The sequence below is a fragment of the Ammospiza caudacuta genome, chromosome 4 (genome assembly GCF_027887145.1).
Source record: "Ammospiza caudacuta isolate bAmmCau1 chromosome 4, bAmmCau1.pri, whole genome shotgun sequence".
Taxonomy (NCBI): Eukaryota; Metazoa; Chordata; class Aves; order Passeriformes; family Passerellidae; genus Ammospiza; species Ammospiza caudacuta.
The window spans coordinates 65,466,231-65,487,634 of record NC_080596.1 but is presented as its reverse complement, the minus strand read 5'-3'; the positions used below and the strand labels follow the sequence as shown (position 1 = coordinate 65,487,634).

The 21,404-nt window shown below is 37.3% G+C and overlaps 2 protein-coding genes across 11 annotated transcripts in view; one reads left to right on the top strand and one right to left on the bottom strand.

Annotated features, from left to right (window-relative positions):
• Positions 1-6,046, top strand: part of KCNIP4 (potassium voltage-gated channel interacting protein 4) — a 392,779-nt gene extending 386,733 nt beyond the window's left edge. For all 8 annotated transcript variants that reach the window (XM_058802950.1, XM_058802944.1, XM_058802943.1 and 5 more), the window contains one exon: positions 4,507-6,046. In XM_058802950.1, coding sequence (XP_058658933.1) covers positions 4,507-4,554 — 48 coding nt within the window. In that variant the 3' untranslated portion in view covers positions 4,555-6,046. The remainder of the gene's footprint in view (positions 1-4,506) is intronic.
• Positions 6,047-7,115: 1,069 nt separating this feature from the next.
• Positions 7,116-18,263, bottom strand: PACRGL (parkin coregulated like). 3 transcript variants are annotated; one of them, XM_058802954.1, is made up of 9 exons: positions 18,072-18,119; positions 17,743-17,808; positions 15,902-16,032; positions 14,360-14,427; positions 13,177-13,267; positions 11,822-11,956; positions 10,000-10,107; positions 8,949-9,029; positions 7,116-7,532 (listed from the first exon to the last, which is right to left on the bottom strand). In XM_058802954.1, the coding sequence occupies exons 3-9, from the start codon at positions 16,013-16,015 to the stop codon at positions 7,476-7,478; spliced, it is 654 nt and encodes a 217-aa protein (XP_058658937.1). In that variant the 5' UTR covers positions 16,016-16,032; positions 17,743-17,808; positions 18,072-18,119; the 3' UTR covers positions 7,116-7,475. The 3 variants fall into 3 exon arrangements, with proteins under 3 accessions (XP_058658937.1, XP_058658936.1, XP_058658935.1); XM_058802953.1 differs by lacking the exon at positions 17,743-17,808 and having other exon boundaries at positions 18,072-18,263; XM_058802952.1 differs by lacking the exon at positions 18,072-18,119 and having other exon boundaries at positions 17,743-18,032.
• Between the last annotated feature and the right edge of the window lie 3,141 nt (positions 18,264-21,404).

The following is a 21,404-nucleotide window of genomic DNA, read 5'->3' as shown; positions in this document are numbered from 1 at the left end:
TTCTTGACAGCAAGAAAAAAATTCTTCCAGCAGCTCCTGGCCCCTAGAGCCAGGATGGAGAACTTCTGAAGCAGGAGTTACAGACTGTTTTCACTCCTCTGCTCTTCAGAAACCAGCTTGTTCTCTGACCAGTAGGTGATATGAAGAAAGATAAGTTGTATTTTCATAAATTTAAGGAAATCCTGTTAATTTTTCAGTTTAAAATTGCACGAAAAAGAGACATGATAGAGCATAGGATTAGAATTATTAGCTTTTGGCAAAATAAGAGATTCATAGAATAATAGAATATGCTCAGTTGGAAGGCACCCACCAGGACAATTGAGTCCAAATCCTGGCTCTACACAGGACACCCCAAGATCAAGGTTGTTGTGTATAGTAAAGCATCAGATTAGACAGAGTGAATATGATAGGCCTGATTACATTATGTAAATTCATGTGGCCAATAAGCCTGATACTGTTTGTTACAGTAACAAATTTAAGAAGTTGTAGTAGTGGTCTGCTGATACCTTGCCCAGCAGACTGATTAATACAAAGCTGATAGAGACCAGCAATATAAGCCCTGCTTATTGATTCTTGTCTTCTATATCAAGAACAGAGTAATAAAGAGACAGATGATAACAAGACTATGAAGATAAATGCATTTAATTCATTTTTTAGGTTTTTAACTATTTGGAATAGGGAAATCTATAGATGCTCAAAGATGCTCTAGAAGCAGTCTATTTTTATACGCATCTGTAGCTATTTGTTGGAGTTGCTTTTTTGAGTGCAGCTACCTAGTAAGTGATACTTTGTTTGATTTTAATCCACAGATTTTGGGGGATAAAAGACAGCCAAGAGCTCTGCTAACTGTGGCTGTTCTGTGTATCCTTAGCAACAGGCACTGGGCAGTGTCTCATCTGTCAGCAATGCTCTGTTGCACTGACCGTGGTTCCAGCTTGTCAGTCTTGTTCAATACCAACAAAAGTCATTTCCTCTGCTAACACTGTGTGATCATCAGAAACAGAGATGAGATTCATTCCCCAGCTGAGGTCTGTAGCATTCTAGAAGTTAAATGACACATTAATCTGCATATGACAGCTATCATGGTGATGGGCTGAATGATTCATTTACAAAGAAAATTAATACCTTTAGTAAGGAATTGCCTGCTCTCCTTATCCAGTGCAATTCAGTCTCTCAAGTCCGTTAGAAGATTAATTTACTTGTTCTAAGTATTCAGAATACGCATGAGAGAGATGCTCTCTAAACTGGGACATGATGGAGACACAATGAATGCTACAGAATGCTATAATTGTCATCATGCTACTTACTTCACCTTCCCTTGCTTTTAACTTCAATGGTGGCTATGGTTTTTTGACACAAAAAGTATCTTGCTACCTAATTTTTTGTCTCTCTCCCAATTAAGAAATATTCTTCTTTTAGGACTTATGTGCTTCAAAGTGTGTAATTCATGTTTATATCAAGATTTGGTTTTGGAAATGAGGTTTGGGGTTGGGATTCAGAGAATCATAGATCATACTGAACTTAGTGATTTGCAGAAGTATATCCCTTTTACTCCTTTTTGCAATAACTAAAGGAAATGTGGCATGCTTACTTTACAAGCAAGAAGGAACACAGCAAAACATCTTTGAACAGAGGTTCTAATTCAGGTTCCTGGGGTTTGTTCCTGAGTTTTTTTTTGTAGCATCAAGAGACTCTGGTATATTCTTAAACACTCATTTTGCACATATGTGCCTTTCTAAAAATTTGTGCTGCTCTGCTGAGCAATTGTTTGGCACAACTATCAGTGCAGTAGCACTGTACAGCCTGAGGTATACAGGTGGTTCAAGGCTCTTAATTCACATCCCATTGCAAAGAATGGCCTGTCCATTCAAAAAGTGTTGAAACAGTTATGTAGGGAATTATAAAGCTTTCAGGCTGTGAGCACTGTCTTCTCTGGACACTGGGTAGGAGGATCTGAGTAGAATGGTGCTTCCCCTCATCCTCCCTCCATCTTAGACAGGGAATGTGTATGACCTCATTTCCCTGCCCTCCCTACCCCAAACATGCATTTGAATGCCAGTCTACCATCCAGACTCCAGCAGGAGAAATGGACTATGCTGCCCTAGATACGCCAGACTGAGTCCCAGAAAGTGGTGGCTGTTTGTCTGGCTTCATATAAATTACCAAAGAGAAGATCTAGGTCTTGAGAAACAAGAGTGGGGGTACCTCAAGAGCTAAGCACTTCCCAGTTCCTTACCTGCCTCCTTTCACTGATTGGGGCTGGTGGCAATGGGTCTGACTCGGGCATTGCCTCGTATCCACAGCAGCACCACAAAGAACAGTCAAAGGACTAAGGCACGCACAGTGCACGGGTGACTGTCAGGGCCAGTGACATTGGTCCTTCTGACAATGACAAAAAGGTTTCAGGCACAGGTGTTTTCTGCAGGAGTAACTCTTTCCATACACAGTGTTGATGGTTTGGGCTATCCTGAAAACAGCAAAGAAACTATTTCAAACCTACGAAAAACTAGCTTGAAGGAAGGTCAGGTCTGCCAAAGTTCATTCATCCAGGTTTGTGCTTCATATGGATGATGCTTCATATGCACTAACACCTCCCTTTGTCTTGAATTAGGAACTGTTTAACAAGTCTAATATGAAAATTTGTGTAGAAAATGTACTGAAAAAAGAGGCAAATGAAAAAGATACACTTGCCAAAGAAATCCAATGCAAGCATCTGGAGTTTTTCTGGTTTTTCAGTATTTCTTTTAAAGATGGCAAAAAAAAGCTACTAAAACTTATCATGTTCTAAATATTATGACAAGCCTGTATTTTCTTGTGAAGGCACTTCTAATTTGACTGACTAAGGGAGTGGCATTGGAAGACTTCCGTAAAGAAACAGCCAGCCTCAGAATTATGGAGTTGATTTTAGAAAACTACCAGTTTCATTCATGACAACACATACATAGTAAAATTGTTAGGAAGTGTCAAAACAATTTGCAGATTCAGAGCATGTTGTTTGCTTGCACATTTACTGAGATTAGTTGCTAATGTATATACAAAACATTTGTATTAATTATTTGACAAGTGACTTAAGTTAAACTGTTAACCTTACATCAGTGACATTCACTAGTTTATTGATGTTTCAAAGCAATGCAGTGAGGAAAAGAATCATTTATTTTAACTTTCAGTAATTTAATATAGCAGCTTTGCTATACAAAATTTTCAAGCATTAGCCTAAATAGTGTATTTTTGAAATGACATATCTTTGCTTCTGTAAGTTATTTTATTGTACAAAATAGCACACAGATCATTCCTTACAGCAGTATCACTTCAGATGACATACAGAATCAAAGATAAAAAATCCCACTGTGCATGTTTCATAACATAAATTAAGCTAATTACTCAGATTTGTCATTTTCTACAAAGCAAATCACCCACTAGACTGAAGAGTGACTAATTTAACTGGAAATTGATACTTAACACGTCTTACTGGAAAATTAATGTACAGAAATCTCACATACTTATCAGTATTATTACTGAGATAACCTTTCTAAGATGTGGGTTTTTGATGCACATTTTTCATAAAACATCCACAAATAATCTATAATTCAGTCTTTTAATTCATTAAAGATGGCTATATCATCTCCGAAGAAAGCACTAAAGAGAGGGATCATCACTGGGAGACCAGCAAATGCTAAACAAGCTTGTAATAAACTCTTATATTGTGTGTATATATATTGTTTTGTGCTGGCAAGTGTTGATCCAGAAATGCCAACAAATATGGCAACTGCAATTAACTCTTTCTTCTATACACTGAAAAGTAAAGCTTACAAAGAAAAATATTTTTTGCTAATAGCTGTAACTGAGAGTTATTTAGTGATAAAATCTGGAGCATAGAGTGATGCATCGGTATGATATAGAGCTGGAAAGATTAATACTTTGTTAAAAAAATGCCTAATGCAAAGCAATCAGAAAGCAGGAAAAGTCACCATTTTTCAGTTTGAACACACAGAAAATCTGAATTGAGGAGCTGAAGAGTGCCGTGGTGATACTTGTCAAACTGACTGATTTTGGCTCAGCAAGGGTGCACACTTCAGTCTGTTTTTCTTAGTCATCCCTAACTATGAAGCAGAAGCCTTAGGATTTTGTAAAAAGAATCCTGTGTACTGTGCACAGGACTAGCAATTATGTGTACAGATTCACCCTTGATACAACTATTCCAGTATTTCTTGTCTAGGTGTATTCTGTTATCCTGGATATAAACAGATAACCTCAGAAATGTTACAAATCTAATTTTCTTAATATGCTATTGTATTCTTGACAGAGTAGTTTTGGTTTCATTAATATACAGAAAAACTTATTTAAGCATGACCCATTAACAACCTTTTTCTGCTAACCATTCCTCCAAACAAGCTGAAAAAAGTGTAGCAATTAACTAAAATGTTCTACCACATTTCAGTATAGATATCCACCAACTACATTTGTAATGGTGTGTGATTTTTGGTTATGTGTTGTCTTTTTTTACAGGATGAGAATATAATGCGATCCATGCAGCTCTTTGAAAATGTGATTTAATGAAGACATTAGGTCTACAACTAATGGACAAATATGAACTATTCTGCAACATTATCTAAAAAATGGATTTCCCACTTTATCATAAATAAAGTTACTCAGCTTTACACTGAGAAATGTATTATGCAAGTAAATTTTTATTATAAACCCTTCCCAACAAAAAACCCTTTCTAAATTATACAATCTAGCACTTTCACAATGGCTATTTAGTTAATAGGACTCTACTGAAAAATCAGGTTCTTACTACAAACTCAAACAAAATACAACTGATATTATGCACCTTTATTATCATTCCAACCTCTAGTTAAAATAGATACAATTACACAGAGAAGAAATAAATATTCTTAGTTTTGCTACTCATTTGTACTGGACTAAGGTCCAGGTGTTAAAACTTCTTCTTAAATCTCAAGCTTCTAATTTTTACAGAGGCATTACAATTTATTTTCTTCTCATATTTCTATAGTGTAGTCCTTATTTTTGAATAATATTTTGAGTTAAAATGCTATAATAAATGTGCAATGCACACCTTGCTATAATTGCCTCCCAACTTTGACTTGTTTTTCTCTTCAGAAAAAAAACCCAAAACCCAAACATAACTAAACAGGTAACTTGAGAGTAAGAACTGTTATAAAACAAAAACAAACAAACAAACAAACAAGTTGCTTATGGGTATTCTTATTCCCTAAAAAATATGAGTAAACTTCTCTCAATCTCACCAAGCAAGTATGCACTTAATTTATCATGACAGGAGTATCAGAAATCTTACATACTGTATTTTTAATTCTTCTTGGATGTGTATGAGAAGTTCTTTGCTTAAAATTAAGGATCTTCTGACTTCCAACTTCTCATGAAGAAACCTTAACTGGATCCTAACACTGCTTTCCTAAGTATGTGTCTTTCTGCCTTTAATGAAGAAAAAGGCATGAAATTTTGAAAACTGCCATCCCACTTTAGTGCTGAGAATGAACATCACTACATAGTAACCTCCACTAATAATAACTGCTAGAGGCTAACATCTATTTCATCTTTTTGTAATACCTTTGAGACAGAACCAGAAAAACAATGAAAACTTCAGCTATATATCATCTATATGTGATAAATGCTTTACATTTTTTAAGATCATTTCTTCATTAAGATTGGAGCTACTTAATTCTGAACCTAGAAAGATTCTTCTAAGAAAGTATGCATATAAAATATAACATTGCCCCTCCATCCATGTAATTTTTAAGATATATTGTCCACAGAGTCTACGCCAATACTTCAAAATAGGTGAAATGCTATCAGAGATAGGCCGACCTTCATTGTGACACTGCTGCAGAAAGTCTGAAAGGGGATTAATGAAGTAGAAAGAAAGTTACAAGAATTATTTTGTAAAAATAAATCAGGTATCTATTCTGGTGTAGAGATGGGATGTTAGAGGCATGTTGAAGGCTGCTCTGCTATCACCAGTGTAGGTTAAGAGTAGTACAATACATGTACACCTGAAATCTGCTGTAGCGTGTTTGTGTAAACTAAATGTGCACATTTTGTAAAAAAAAAAATAAAGTAAACATGAAGAAAAAAAGGACCACGATCAATTTTTTGAGTTGTTAAATACCTGCTGGCAAAAATGCTTATTGAAGAAGTACTTTTTTTTAAAAACATAAATACGTTTATCTTGACTTAGCACAATTCTGATCTTGGCAGAGATCGGTCCTGAAGTGAATTTCAGTCAGGCTGTGGTAATTTAAAAAAAAAACTTCTGAAATTGCTTTCACATGACAGACTTTTATTAATGCTCTATGCATCAGCATCTTCTTATGAAAAAACATCCTTTCCAACAACTTTAAATGTCAGAATTGAATATTCCTCAGGGGAAAACCTTTGGTCAAATTTTGTTACTTTCGTTAACTCTCCCTGACAGTGTACACAAATACAACATGTCCCTGAACAGCATTTATTACAAGAACCAATTAGGAATTATTTTGCATTCAAATTCAAATACATTAATAGACAAATGCTGTAGCCTCCAAAGCTTGACAGCCAGGGAAGCTGGCTTGTACAATCTTCTTTTTGTCTTTAACTTATATTTTTCATAGCTTCCATGTTCAGAAGTTTATTGACTCGTCTGGACCTGAATCCGCAAGCAAATCCCAAGCATATCTGTAATGTTACTGAACTCAATTCAAAGGGAGTAAGTATTTCAAAGTTGCCTCTTCCACCCAGCTCCCATTCAGTAGGCTCAAAGTTAACAGGAATTAATTAGCTGAGCAAAACCTCAGCTGTGGCTCTGTGGAGCAACCTGATGCCTCTACACTGTATTCTCCAGAGCCTCTCCAGGCTCTCAAACCAAAATGCTGAGAATGCACTGAGCAAGTTCAGCTTTGGATCACATGCTGCCTGTTTACTGGGTTCAGCTTCACACCCTTAAAAGCTGACTCTTAAGAAGTCTGAGAGGGCTCACAGTTCTGTGTCTAACCTAGCCCCCAGGAACCTAAATGTGTCCATCTGTGCTGTGTCACAAAAGAAGTTATGTATTTCAAAAGCAGCTATACATATGTGATTTAGCACCAAGTTAAATTTTATTTAAGTAATTACAACAAAATTATTTTGCATCACACAAATATACAAAGCATATAAAGCACTGCAGATATAATACATGAAATTGTAATTAAAAACTAAATAAGAATCAATATTTATACTACACTTGAAATAATAGCACATTAATCAGCGTCATCGTAAGTCAAATGCATATACAAATATACAAAGAAAAGTCTTCCATAATTACATATGCACAAACTGATAAGACTCCTGCTCTCCATCATACAGAGGAATAATTATTATTTTAAGGGAATATATTATACCCCAAATAAGTGTCAGTGATATTTACAGACAGTTTCTTTCTAAACTTCACTTTACAGTATAAATCACTACAGTTTCCTTGTTCAAGAGTAGATAGAACAATAGGTTGGAATTTTAGATTTGATGATCGCCACAGTCGCCTGTTGAAGAAAACAAAACAAATTTAAACAAAATAAGAGGCACTAGCAGTACATGTGACAGTACTCATGAAGTCTGTATAAACTGCATAGTTCACTTTTACTTAGTTATCTTTACTATTATCAAACAGTAGAAAGCCAAAAAGTTAATATTTGCTGAGAAATTTACTGTCAAAAGGGCTGAAAATAATGAACTGAGAAAATGCACCATTGTGATAACTAATGCTGGGGAGTAAACATCCAAAATAAGGGACATGAAAACTCAAACATCCGAAATAAGGGACATGAAAACTCACACCTTAAAGAGGTCACAAATATATACATGAAGTAATAAGGATTTTTATGTAGAGGAATGATGTTCTGGAAGGGATTTCCAACAAAAGTAAGAATCATATGCTTTATAACAATTTAGAAAAAAAATTGATAAATTAATTGGTTGGATTATATAATATTGCTTGTAATCGCAACTTAGTAGTTTGTTTCCAGTTTTTTTTTGCTTTGTCTTAATACAGTCTTTTTAAAAGATATACAGAAAGACCTACTCACAAAACAGGTAAGACTACAAGAAATCAGGGGACTGACAGAAGCATTAGAGGTTAATAACTCACTTGATTAATTATATTCTCTAGACGTAAATTTTCAGAAACTTAAGACAAGCTGTAATTTTCCTTTTTTGTCTCAGTTCATACAAATAAAGAACTTTCATTCTCCTTCATTTTTCATGATGTTTTTCAAGTCTGTAATCCAAACACTGCTACTGCTCTTAAATGAACATATGCACATACAAAAATGAAGAGGCAACTACTGATTATTTGGGCACCTACTGGCTAAGGTGCACAAGCTCAGTACTGCTAGGCCTGCCTGTATGGTCCCTGATCCTCAGGTTATTCCTATTTGTTATGAATAACCATTTAATATAACACATGCAACTGTTCATAGGATCAAGAGAGCAAGAATTTTCTTTTCTAGATGAACATCTAAGTCAATATCCCTCATTTTTTCTCCTTTTCTCCTTTGTGCACAATGTACAGCACAACATTTGTCAAAAAAATGTTCAACAGAAGAAACCTCTGCTACCATCTATTACTTAAAGCATCTTTTTGATTTATAGCCATTGTAGATCCAAACTCTGGGTTAACCAGGGTGGGCTGGAATGTGAGTGTCACATTCCCTCAGGAAATAGCATAAACAATAAACTAATAGTGGGAACAGGCAGGCATCATCAATAACAGCAAAAAGTAACTTTTTGCAGGAGTAAATCTTGTTGAGAAGCATATTTAGTCCCAGAAAATGGAACACCAAGCATGTATCCCAGCCATACTGAAGCAAGAACATGGCAACAAAACCAGAGATGAAAGCTGTTCTGACAAAATTGTATTAAAAAGTGTAGATTACTGAATAAACATCTGATCTACTCACCCTTCCACCACAGTGCTCCAACTTTTGTAAAGCAACAGTAACTTCTTCTCTATATTTCTTGTCCATTAATCTCTTTAAAAGCTATTAGAAAAGTAAAACAAAAAGGTTTATTGCACAATAAAAATATATGCAAAGAGGCAATAATAACCTATCTTGTTACTTTATTCCATCTTACTTTTGCAAAATTAAAGCCACAAAGAAACATTATTTTATAACCTGTAACTGATGTCAAAGTATGCAACTCAATAAAAGCAAATAGAATAAAAAGTTAAGAGAAACTTAAATTCAAAGAAAACTGATCTGCTAACCCACAAAAATATTTCTCTTTCATTTACCAAACAAATTGGAAAGAAATATCCACTTTAACAAAAGTCATTCTTAAAGAATTGTCCACATGAAAAGTTAACTTTTATTATCATGTGCATTGAAGGAGACTTCTTGTAGTAGAAATACTTCAAAAAAAAACTGCTGTAATTTCGCTTCTGTACTGATTGTCAAAAAAGTCTTTTTATTTTGTTGTAAAAGTGCACTTTGCAAGCGGGTTAAAAGAAACCATGAAAAGCCTGTCTGACAGATGAAGAATGTCCCCAGAATAAGTTGGAATAAAAATACTTCTCATAATCCCACTCAAAGCTTATTTAATGACAACTTCCTCATGCAGAAGTCCCATCTGAAAGGAATGGGAATATTTGTTTCTGTTAATGTATTAAAACGTTTATGGTTTTGTGAAGATATTCAGACTTAAAATTAAAAACTCATTTTGCAACAAATTTTCCTCCAAAACAAAGCATCTGCATGTTTCCATAAATCGGAGAGAGAAGACTTCCATTATTCTCCAGTTTACATTAACAGGAGTTTTTGGACCTTGCCAGAACTTTTTAAGTCACCATGTTATAAAAGAGCCAAGGACTCACACTGGGAACTGTATGAAATAATGCTTTTCATGGAACTGCTGAGTCCTCCACTGTATCTCTGCAGTTCGTATAGTAACATCTCAATAAGAATGTCATGAAAATACAAATGATTTTTTATTACAGCACTAAAAACTTACATTTGTGAGTAGAAGCTTAAGATAATCATTAAGAGATGGGCCAACAACAGCACTTAATTGCACTAAAGCATCCAATCCCCTTCCAAATACTTCATCATCTGCATGTGCCTTCAGAAGGGGAAGAAAGAAAAAAAATCCTGTAAGATTCAGACAAAGTAAGCTTTTCTAAATGGCAATCTCTGCATTATGATTGTATGGAGTAGTTTTAGGCACTAAAACTACTGTGCAATTGCTAATTGCTATAATGATAGAAATTTAGAAAGAGAAGTACAATATGACTGAATATAAGTCTCTAGAGGTCAAATTTAAAGGCAAGGCATATTTTCAAAGTGGAAAACAAAAGCATCCCTCAAATTTCCACACAACTCTTGCATTTCTTCTGAGACAAGAAAACTAATAATTTACTATTGTTGAAATAAAAAATGTGGCATGTAGAAAAGTTTGCTACACTGATAATTTCAGTATTTCACAGCACATTAGAAATAACCTGTCAAATGCTGATATGTTGAAATTGAGAGACAACATTTTAGTTTAAAATGTAATGAATTCTGGGTAATTTCTATGTAATTCATAGCAATAACTTTCTTTGCTGGAGAAACAGAGGAGCCAATGACTTTCTGCCTCAATTAATTTAGTCCCCTGCCAACTACACCTGCCAGCAGTTATCAGGCTCTTATCTACTTCTACAGTTCTTTGTCATCTTTATTTCTCCCATAGGAAGTTTCTTCTGTACCTGACTTCTCCAGTGGTTTAATTATGCTGCTTTTCCTTTAGCAGAGAAATAGACTCATAACAACTTATTTTGGTTTCATACTAAATTATAAGTTTATTTAAACAACTATTTTTCCTCTCCAGCATCTGGGCCCTGAAATTTTTCTTTTCAACTAGAAATCATGGACTGCTTGTCTAGTAGAAGATTTAACAAGACATAATACCAAAACAGTGCAACAATAAAAATTATCAGAAGAGTAATATTAATTAGAGGAAGAGACAAGAATTATTTGTCTAATTTTGCCTTTAAGCTAAACCAAAGATAACACACAATTCCATACTTCTGTTATATCTCTGATTTGAGATCAAAATTAATTTTCAAACTTCAAGCCATCTCTGTTAAATCAGAACTGAAACACAGCTAGATTAAGGGACATCTACTTACTGAACCAGAAACGGGCTCTCAAAGACATGGAAAAGATCCAAAAGAGATAACCTTCAAACACAAGACCTCACTTTATATTCTGATGGTGTAGAAGAGTTAAAAACATTTTCTAAAATTAAGAATATGACCTCGAACACTATAAATGTATTCTCCCTTTTTCCTCATTGACATATTCTGGAGATGGTGCTGTGCAGGACGGGGAGTTGGACACAATGATCCTTGTGGGTCTCTTATTTTGGGATTCTGTTTTACCTTTGTAGCATGTTTTGAATTGTTACATGTAATAGATAAGCGTTTATTCCTGCATATCCATTTTACTTCACATCATTTTTATTTTTTGCATGTTATTTCATGGACATATAGAAAAGCCCACAAACATATGTATTTATTTCTGCTTACCTTTAAGACAACAGTTTCACAAAATTTTCCCATAGATACTGTCATATAGTTATACAAGGAGTTGTCCATCTTAATTTATATTTACAGACATATTTAGCTAATAAACCAAGGCAGGTTTAACAACAGAAAGAGAAATCATTCCTACTCCCCAAACCAAAAGCCCATGTGATAGATTTATTACATTAATATTAGCCATGTAGTTCCCACCAACAGCAGGGAAAAAAAAATCAAACCCATTAAAATCTCTGCATGAAGATTAAGACATACCAATGCAGCCTTTAAGACTGGAACTAGACGAGGCAGCAAGGGAATAACTTTTTCAGCAGCACCTTCAACCAGAAGTAATTGTTTAAAACCCTCCTTGGAAACAAAAGTATAGGGATGTTTTGTCTCTCTTAGTCCCTGTTGCAAATGTAAAACATGGTTTTCTTAATACTGAGCCTTCTTTTAAACAAAAACACATTTTAAAAGTTTCACACAGCAGCAAGACCATGTTTAGATTTTGTCAGATCAGTTCAAAACATAAAGTACATGAACTCCACCATGTGGAGCCACTGGGTACAGCTCTGCTCACAGAATATTCTAATTCATTTTTCTTTGACAATATTGAATATTAAAACTCACATTATGAATACTGCCAACTCAACCAATATTTGTACCTCAGTACCTTTAATCTAAAAACCCAAGGTATTTTTCCAATGAGACCATGAACTAGAACAGTCTATATTTGTATAGGGGTTTTGTACCCTGAAAGGAAAAAAGAACAGAAGGTGAACTATGGAAGGAAAGACACCCCACACCACATACCTCTCTGTTCAACACTAAAAACTTGTAGATAGCACAAAGATGCACATCTAGTGTAGGTCTGATTGGCAAAACTCAAAGATTTAAAGCCATGTGTCTGAAGCCTTTTTTCTTAACATAAAAGAAGTTTTATGTTACCTTAGGAATTGACAGTTTTGTTTAGTATTTAAAAAAAGAAAAAAAAAAGAAGAAACAAAGGGAAAAAGAAACAAAGAAAATAAAAATGAAAAAACAGGAAAAAAAAGGAAAAAAGAAAAAATAATGTAAGCCACCTCAGTATATGCACTTTATTCTACCTGCAGCATTGGATTCTGCATTTATTTAACCTGGAAGATATTTGGTGATAAATGTCACAGATGGTTCTGAGAAAACAGAAGCCTCAACATAGTGTACAGTACTTCTCTTCCACTTATTTACAGGATCCTATTTTCACTGTACTAATTCAAGCAATTGAGGAGAGCATTCTTACTTCATAAGGTAGGCGTTACATACAAAAATAAGAAAAACAATTTAGTTTACAAAAGCATCTGCAAAACCACAAATTTCATTCAACAGCTGGGCATCTGAGATGTGGTCTTGCATTTGATCAGTATCTTGAAGATAAAACACCTCTACCTAGCTCTCCCAGAAAGCTCTAACTAAAGAACTACAAATAGCAATGATCTTGACCATTTTCATTCATACAATATCCTCACAAGTGTTTTTTTTTTTTTATTTCTCTAGAAGCTGAGCCTAAACTAGCCAACGTAGATTGTTAAAAATTACATTTGCAAATAGGAAATGGTTGGGTGCTTAATGTTGCAAGAAATTGGGTTTACCTCTGCCAATGTTAAAAGAAGAGGATCAAAGGGAACAGTTTCAGGAGGGCATTCCCACTGCAGTTTGTGCTTTACTGATCCATGCACTAACCTATTTAAAGAATAAAGTTTTAACAAAATAACATATATTATAAATAATTTATTGCTAACACTATTTGCTATGAATGTATCACCAGTTAGTTTATTGTATTCCTACATAACATACACAATCTCAATACATAATGCTCTCCTCAGTGAAATTATAGGATCACAGAATCAACTAAGTTGGCCAAGACCTCTGGGATCATGGATTCCAACCTGTGTCTATGTGTAACGGTTAACAGTGCAATTATACTAAATTCCCAAAATATGTCAGTTTTCAAAATTCTGCTCCTAATCACACAGAAATCAGAAAATAAAAGTTATAAAAATTACAGATGTCTCTCATGCCAACACAGAAGATACTCCTTTTCCAAAGTTACTTATTTTGATAAGTATACCAAGAAACATTTTCCTCAAATAGCAATGGGTATGGAAAACAGTTGAAACTGAAGGAAAATCATATTGGAATTTACTATTTAATCCTAAGATACAAATAAATGTTTTAATACTACGTATTAATGATTATTTTATACAATTATATACATATACATCTTATTAATGATGGCTTATATTTTTTGATATTTTATGTAAATTTTGCATCCATGTGAAAAAACACCAGAATGTTGATTGTCTAGGCAAATATGTAACTAAGTAACTTAAAATACCCTAAACTTGTTTGTGAGTAGTTTTTTTTAATATTTCATATGCCTGAAAACTACAGAATAGGAAATTCAATAACATGTTGTCATACTACTAAGGCTGTGCAAGGTCTACTTATTAAAATGGCACTAATTTTATTATCTTTGTTAGTAGGGATAAGTAAATTAAATTACCTGAAAATATCACTTGTGAAAGATGCTTAGGAAACCAAGTGTGCACATACTTAACTATTTTTTTTTAAATGTGGCTTTAATATTAACACAGCATAAAAAAACAACCAAAAGAAGATAATTTCAAAGGCATGGGAAGTTGCTTTCTGATCTGAAAAGAGTTAAGTATTAGAAATTTTTCCACAATTGAATGGAACTAAACAACCTAAGTAAAAGATGAAACATGAAGAGGTGCATTTATTTAGTAAAAATAAAAACCAAACCCAACATACCTGCAGGGAATACCACCTCTAGCATATGTAGCAGCAAATGCAGATGATGGTTGAGAATAAGCACGAAACTGTAAGGACAGAAAAAAAAGCATTATTTCAGTATAACAGTAATGTTTTATAGCTATTATGAATATGTTAAAACAGAAGTTTACCAAAACAAGAACTTAATCACATGATTCTGAAACAAATAAAAAAAAAGAACTGCAGCTATGAAGTGGAAAACATGTAAGTGATACACTTATCAGAAAACTGCTTTTAAGACTCATCAGTCTGGGGAGTTGTTAAAATTAATAAAAATGTACAATCAGCGGTCTCCTGATGGACTCACTTTATTTTTCTATTTTTTTCCTGCAAATGGTAATAGTGAAGTCTTACAAGTTCTTTTCTAAGCAGAGCAAGGAGCTCTCACTTCCCTGAAGCTCCTGTTGTTATTACTGCAATTCCATCTTGCATCTGGCAAGATGTGGGAGAAACCCCAAATATTAGGCAAGATGGTGGGAGGGTACTGCAAATGCACAGGGAGGTTCATACTGGGTGAGAATCTAGGAAAGACACACTGGAGAAGGAAACTAGAACTTTCAAGCAAGGAAAAGCTGCACAAATTTGGTTTTTATAATATATGTGCTTTTTATGCCTATGATCTATTATATTATTTATTAGCATGATCCTTTAATGTTGCTTTCCAGATAATACAAAAGATATTATGAGAGCATTCAGAAGGAAATACCATGAAATCTCAATTTTTATCTTTTGAGTGTTTAAACCTGCATTAAGATTAGCAGAATTGTGTTCATGGCTTATTTTTGGTCATTGTCCACTTGCAAAGAGATTTCAAGTAAAAAAGATGACCACATTAAAATATTCAGCCTCTGCTTATCAGTAAAGGACCTCTGCATTTCATTCACTTTCCAAAAAGCCTGTGACATTACTAGTTGCCAAATTATATGGCCTAGTGGTGAACTACAATTCATGCATTCAATGTTAGATCTCCAGACACAGGACTTCCAGGAAATAAACAACTGCTTTCATTACTACTCTCCCAAGAACACAAATTTTTCCTGAAAGATTACATACTCACAGTAACTGTGAGTTTCAAATAATGTTCACCAGCAATTAATTTGCCAGATTTTATGAGGCCCTGAATACCTTCAATATGACACCTCTTTCTTGGTTTCATTGCATAACTGAAATAAGTTTCCCTAAAGCAGCAGGTGCCAAAGCTTAGAAGTAAGAAAAAACCAACCATTTATAATGTTTAGCTCTAAATCTCTTTTTAGGGCAATAGTACATAAAAAATAGCAGTTACTATTCAAGCCACAACTGTACCAAAATACATTAGTGATGTAATAAACAATGTTATACCTTCAGGCATTTGAGCTTAGAAGATAAGGTATGTATGATCAATAACAAAAGTTTAATTTCAGATTAAAAAACAGGACCAGAAGAAGCATGGCCTGCATGCAATTTCATAAAATAAGGAACACTCTTCAAACCACAGATGGATTTTAACCAAACAAAACCACCACCACCACCACCACATACTGGATCAATAGTTTTAGGATTCAGCTTTGCACTAGGCTTTGGCTGTGATTCTGCAGAACATGTCTTGCTTTTCTGGGTTGAAGACTTTGTTTTTATTTGGATGCCTGATGACATTCTTAGAACATTGCTTCCTACAAAAAAAAATTTAAAACATAAAATTATTTTCATTCCTATATGACAGGATATGAAGGGTTAGAATGAGCAGCAGTACAGACCTCAGCAGAAGAGACCAGAGTCAAAAGGGTACTGTTACATCAGAAGAAAGCAACAATTTGAGGAAGGTCCAGAACGAAGGAATGAAGCAAGTACATTCAGGACACAAAACCCAAACCACAATCAATAAGAGATGAGAAAAGAAATGTAAGGCAGCAAAAAAAAAAAAGAACACAGAAAATTAATTCCAATTCCACTAAGAAGAATGAAAGTACTTTTCTTAAAAGACTGCAAAAATAACAAACAAAAATACCTCTGACTACATCATTTAATACTGATTTAAGTACACTTATCTTCTGTAAGTCAATGCACTAGCTACACGTCACTACAAATGTATGCAACTGGGTTCAAGTGTCCCTAATAAAAATAATAGTTCTCTACTTATTTACCATAACAAGTCTGATATTGTGATGAATAGTATAAATTATTCCTGAGATTACAAGATTTCAAATATTAATAAAAATATAAATACTGAAAACCCCAGTTTTGAATATTCTAATGGTCAGTAATTTTTGCTGTGGTGTATTCTGCCCAGAAAAAAAAACAATTTAGTAGATAAGACATTAGATTCCTATTGTGAAAAAACAATAGCACCATATAGAGATGAAAATATTAGGAAACAAACATTGCCTCAGGGATGAGCAGCGTGCTTGCTGTCCAGCCATCACCCTTGGTGACACTTATTTTTGTTAAAAATGTTATCAAGTGCCAAATACTGAGACCAGGATGAAACAGAGACAGAATTGCCATGCTACTCTCTCACCCTCAGCTCTATCAGCCACCTGCCCTAATCTCTGCCACTCTTGCATGTGCACTCCTTGTTTAGCTTGGCTATTCTCATTCTTCCCTCTGAGCACGATTGCCAGTCAGGTACCTTTGTCATTATCTACATTGTGAAATCTTTAGGATTGCTTCTGTTTCTGGTTAGTGATAAGGTCCCAGTACATGTGTAGATATACTGCCTTTTAAACTTATGGAAAGAATTATATGAAGTGCCCAAATTTTACTGAATGCTGTGAAACAACATATAATAATTATTAATAAATCAGCTAAAATAAAATTGAAAGTTTAAATCGATACTTCTTGACAGATGATTTAATCAGAACTAGTGAATCAGTTCATCTACTGTATATTTTGTTTTCTCTTTCCTACCGTTTCCAGAATGTGGCCTGTCTCCACTGAAAGTCTTTTTAAAAGAAATAATACACCACAATTAGTCAATTAAATGTCTTCAGAACTCATAGAAACTTGCATGACACTTTTGGGAACTATTCTGTTTGTAAAATGGGAAACGTTAATATAAAAATAAATCTATTGATTTTGTATGTCTAAGTTCTAATCACATTAGTGTAAGAAGACAGACTTTTAACTGTCAGAAAATTAAAAATCAAAATCGTTTCATACTATAAAAGCACCAGATAAGTTCTTGACAGTAGCAGGATGTAGCACAAAATAGCATTATCTGTGGCAGACTTTGAAATGTAATAATACAATGTAATAGTCAGCTTTCTAATACCTGCATAAATATTTTTCTCAGAAAAGTACCTAGAAGTAATTGAGATGTTTTTAATTTTTTCTATTTTCCAAGTAATGAAAACACACGCTAAGGTACATTATGTAGCACTAACCAGAAGAAGTACTTTTCACAAGGAGGGCTCACTCTTCAGAGATGAAAGCTCTCGTGCAGTGAGGAGCTGCAAGGGTTTTGTGGAGAGATCAGACAGGTGAAGCACAGCCGTGAATCAAACAAGCGAGTTTGGCACAGAAGTGACCCATCTACTGGCAGATGACAGACTTCAAATCAAGGAGCGACACTTTAAACAGAAATTGGATAAGCACTTTTAAGAGACATCTTTCAAAGGAGGAAAAGCGCAGCCTGGAGTTCGGGATCTAGAAGTCACTTAAGGCAGGCAGGATGGAGGTCAGCAGGATCTGAAAGGCGAGGCTGCTCCCTTACCCTGCCGAGCGCCGACTCTCCCGGAGTGCAGAGGCAGAAACACATGAGGGGCTTCGAGCGCCGCCACGGCCGACAGCCTCAGGCAGAGCAGCTCCGGCGAGCTCCCACAGAGCCCCCGGCCCGGGCCTCCCCAGCGCCGGGGGACGCGCAGGGACCTCGCGGGAGCACGGGGGGCCGCCCCGCTGTGCTGGGCCCCTGGGCCGCCCCGGCTCCCGCTGGCAGGGCACGCCGGGCTCCGGGCACGCCGGGCTCGGGGCACGCCGGGCTCCGGGCAGCGCCGGGCTCTGGGCTCCAGGCACGCCGGGCTCCGGGCACGCCGGGCTCCGGGCACGCCGGGCTCCGGGCAGCGCCGGGCTCTGGGCTCCAGGCACGCCGGGCTCGGGGCACGCCGGGCTCCGGGCACGCCGGGCTCCGGGCAGCGCCGGGCTCCGGTCAGCGCCGGGCTCTGGGCTCCGGTCAGCGCCGGGCTCTGGGCTCCGGGCACGCCGGGCTCGGGGCACGCCGGGCTCCGGGCAGCGCCGGGCTCTGGGCTCCGGTCAGCGCCGGGCTCTGGGCTCCAGGCACGCCGGGCTCCGGTCAGCGCCGGGCTCTGGGCTCGGGGCACGCCGGGCTCCGGTCAGCGCCGGGCTCTGGGCTCGGGGCACGCCGGGCTCCGGTCAGCGCCGGGCTCTGGGCTCGGGGCACGCCGGGCTCCGGGCAGCGCCCGGCTCGGGGCTCCGGTCAGCGCCGGGCTCTGGGCTCCGGGCTCGCCGGGCTCGGGGCTCCGGCCAGCGCCGTCCCCGCGGGCCCCGGCGCCGCCGACGCTTCCTGCCAGTTGCCAGGGGAACTACGGGCCGCCGGCAGCCCAAACTTTCTCCGTGCTTGCTGCAGACGGAGCGACAAGAAGATTGAAGGATCTGTTTTGTTGGGCTTTTTTGTTTTGTTGTTGTTGGTTTTTTTTTTTTTTTTTTCAGCCTATCTTGTATGCTGTGATTAAAAGAAGAACGGTGAATTTTCAGGTGACACCGCCAGTCGTTTTTGTTCCACTTTTTAAATACCTACCCAGGTATATAGTCCCCTGATACAATACTGAAAGTTCCACTGGAAATACAGCATCTTTTTGATGCCCAGATGTGATAAATACATTATCAGATCTGAGTGTGGTAAATTAGCTTTTGGGGAAAAGGCTACTTTTTCACTTGACCACAAGACTGCTTTCTTTCTTTCTTCAAGAAATCTGTATATTCATTGATGCACACAAAAATAAATCTTCAAGGAAAATGTCTCCTCGGTTTGCTTAAACTGGTTGGGATGGAAGCTTTCCACCTTACATTCTTTCTCGCTTCTGTCATTTCTGCTGCAGAACTGAATGTGGATAAGCGAGACTATTCTCATGATTTTCCACAGGAAAAAAAAAATTGACAGTAATGAAAAGTAGTCATGGAATATTTGAAAAATGCCATTGGTGTTAGATTTTTGGCAATAAAGGTATTCATAATTACTTTTATCCAACATAAATACTTTGTATCTGCCAATAATGGCAAGTCAAAAGTGAGGACATCTGCAGAGTTAAAACAGGGCTGCATAACTGACAGCCATTGAAATGCATTAGTGCAAGATACTATTTGGAAATACAGAAAGAAAATATCTATAAATAATATTGGAGAAGCAAAGATTTTTTGCTAAGTATTTTCAACTAAACTCAAGAGACATTATAGTACTTTAACAGAATTATTTTACTGTTCCACAATACTGAAGGTAATAGAAAAAGTTATGTCTTTTTATCCAAAAAATTCATTGGCTGATGAATGATCTCAGAAAAAAATCCAGTATTTTAAAGCAGACCATGAGAACTTTGAAAATCACACAAAAAAAATGCAAACCGGCATGATCATTTCCAGGATGAGAAAAACAAATCCACTTTCTTTAATCATCATTTATATTTAGTTCAGTGTTGTAGTACCACTTTATCCATGTATCTGTAATGGTTGTTTTGTGAGTGCAGACCAGACCACAGCTATGGAAGAGAGTAGTGGTACAATTCCAAAGTAGGAGGTATGAACTGCTGTGCAGCATGAAGCAAAACCAAACTGGTTAGCTCTGTGGAGTCAGCAGCAGCCTCCACAGCTTTTCCCAAGGAAGCACCCCTAGGCCAGAGCTGCTTTTCCTGCCTGGGGTCAGGTAAGTATTACACATAGAGTTAGCGTTGTGAAACCGCAAAGCCCCGAGCTGCAGGCACACTGCAGCTGCAAAAGGCATCCCAAGGGGAGCGCAAAAGTGCCACGATGTGACTGACTCCTGAGCTTTTTCCTTGGGATCATCCCTAACCCTAGGCTGGTTTAGGGTTGGGATTACAGTTAGGGTTAGGGTTGCGCCTAGCTTTAGAGTTCCCAAGGAAAAAGCTTTGGAGGCAGCCATGTTGTGGCAGTTTTGCGCTCCCCTTGGGATGCCTTTTGCAGCTGCGGTGTGCCTAAAGGTCGGGGCTTCCTAATTTAAAAAACACCAAACCTAGCATAACTCTAACCCTAACCCAAACCATAGGCGGGTAAATCAGACAAGGGGTAGGGATGGTCCCAAGGAAAAAGCTGAGGAGGCAGCCATGTTGTGGCACTTTTGTGTTCCCCTTGGAATGCCTTTCGGAACTGAAGTGTACCTGGAGTGCTGGGCTTCCTGGTATAAAAAACCCTAACCCTAGGAGTATCCCTAGCCCTAACCCTAACCCTAGGAAGGTAAATCAGCCTAGAGTTAGGGATAGTCCCAAGGAAAAAGCTTTGGAGGCAGCCATGTTGTGGCAGTTTTGCGCTCCCCTTGGGATGCCTTACGCAGCTGCAGTGTGCTAAAGCTCGGGGCTTCCTAGTTTAAAAAACCCTAAACCTAGCATAACTCTAACCCTAACCCAAACCATAGGCAGGTTAATCAGGCAAGGGTTAGGGATGGTCCCAAGGAAAAAGCTGTGGAGGCAGCCGTGTTGTGGCACTGTTGTGCTACACTTGGGATGCCTTTCGCAGCTGCAGTATCTCTGGAGCTCGGGGGTCTCTGGTTTAAAAAACCCTAACCCTAACCCTAACCATGAGCAGGTAAATCAGCCTAGAGTTAGGGATGGTCCCAAGGAAAAAGCTTTGGAGGCAGCCATGTTGTGACACTTTTGTGCTACGCTTGGGATGCCTTTCGCAGCTGCAGTGGTCCTGTAGCTCTGGGCTTTGTGGTTTACCTGCCAAGGCTTAGGTTTAGGATTATGCCTGGGGTTAGGGTTTTTAAGCAGAAAGCCCCAAGATCCAGGCACACTGCAGCTGCAAAACGCATCCAAATGGGAACACAAAAGTGCCCCAACATGGCTGCCTCCACAGCTTTTTC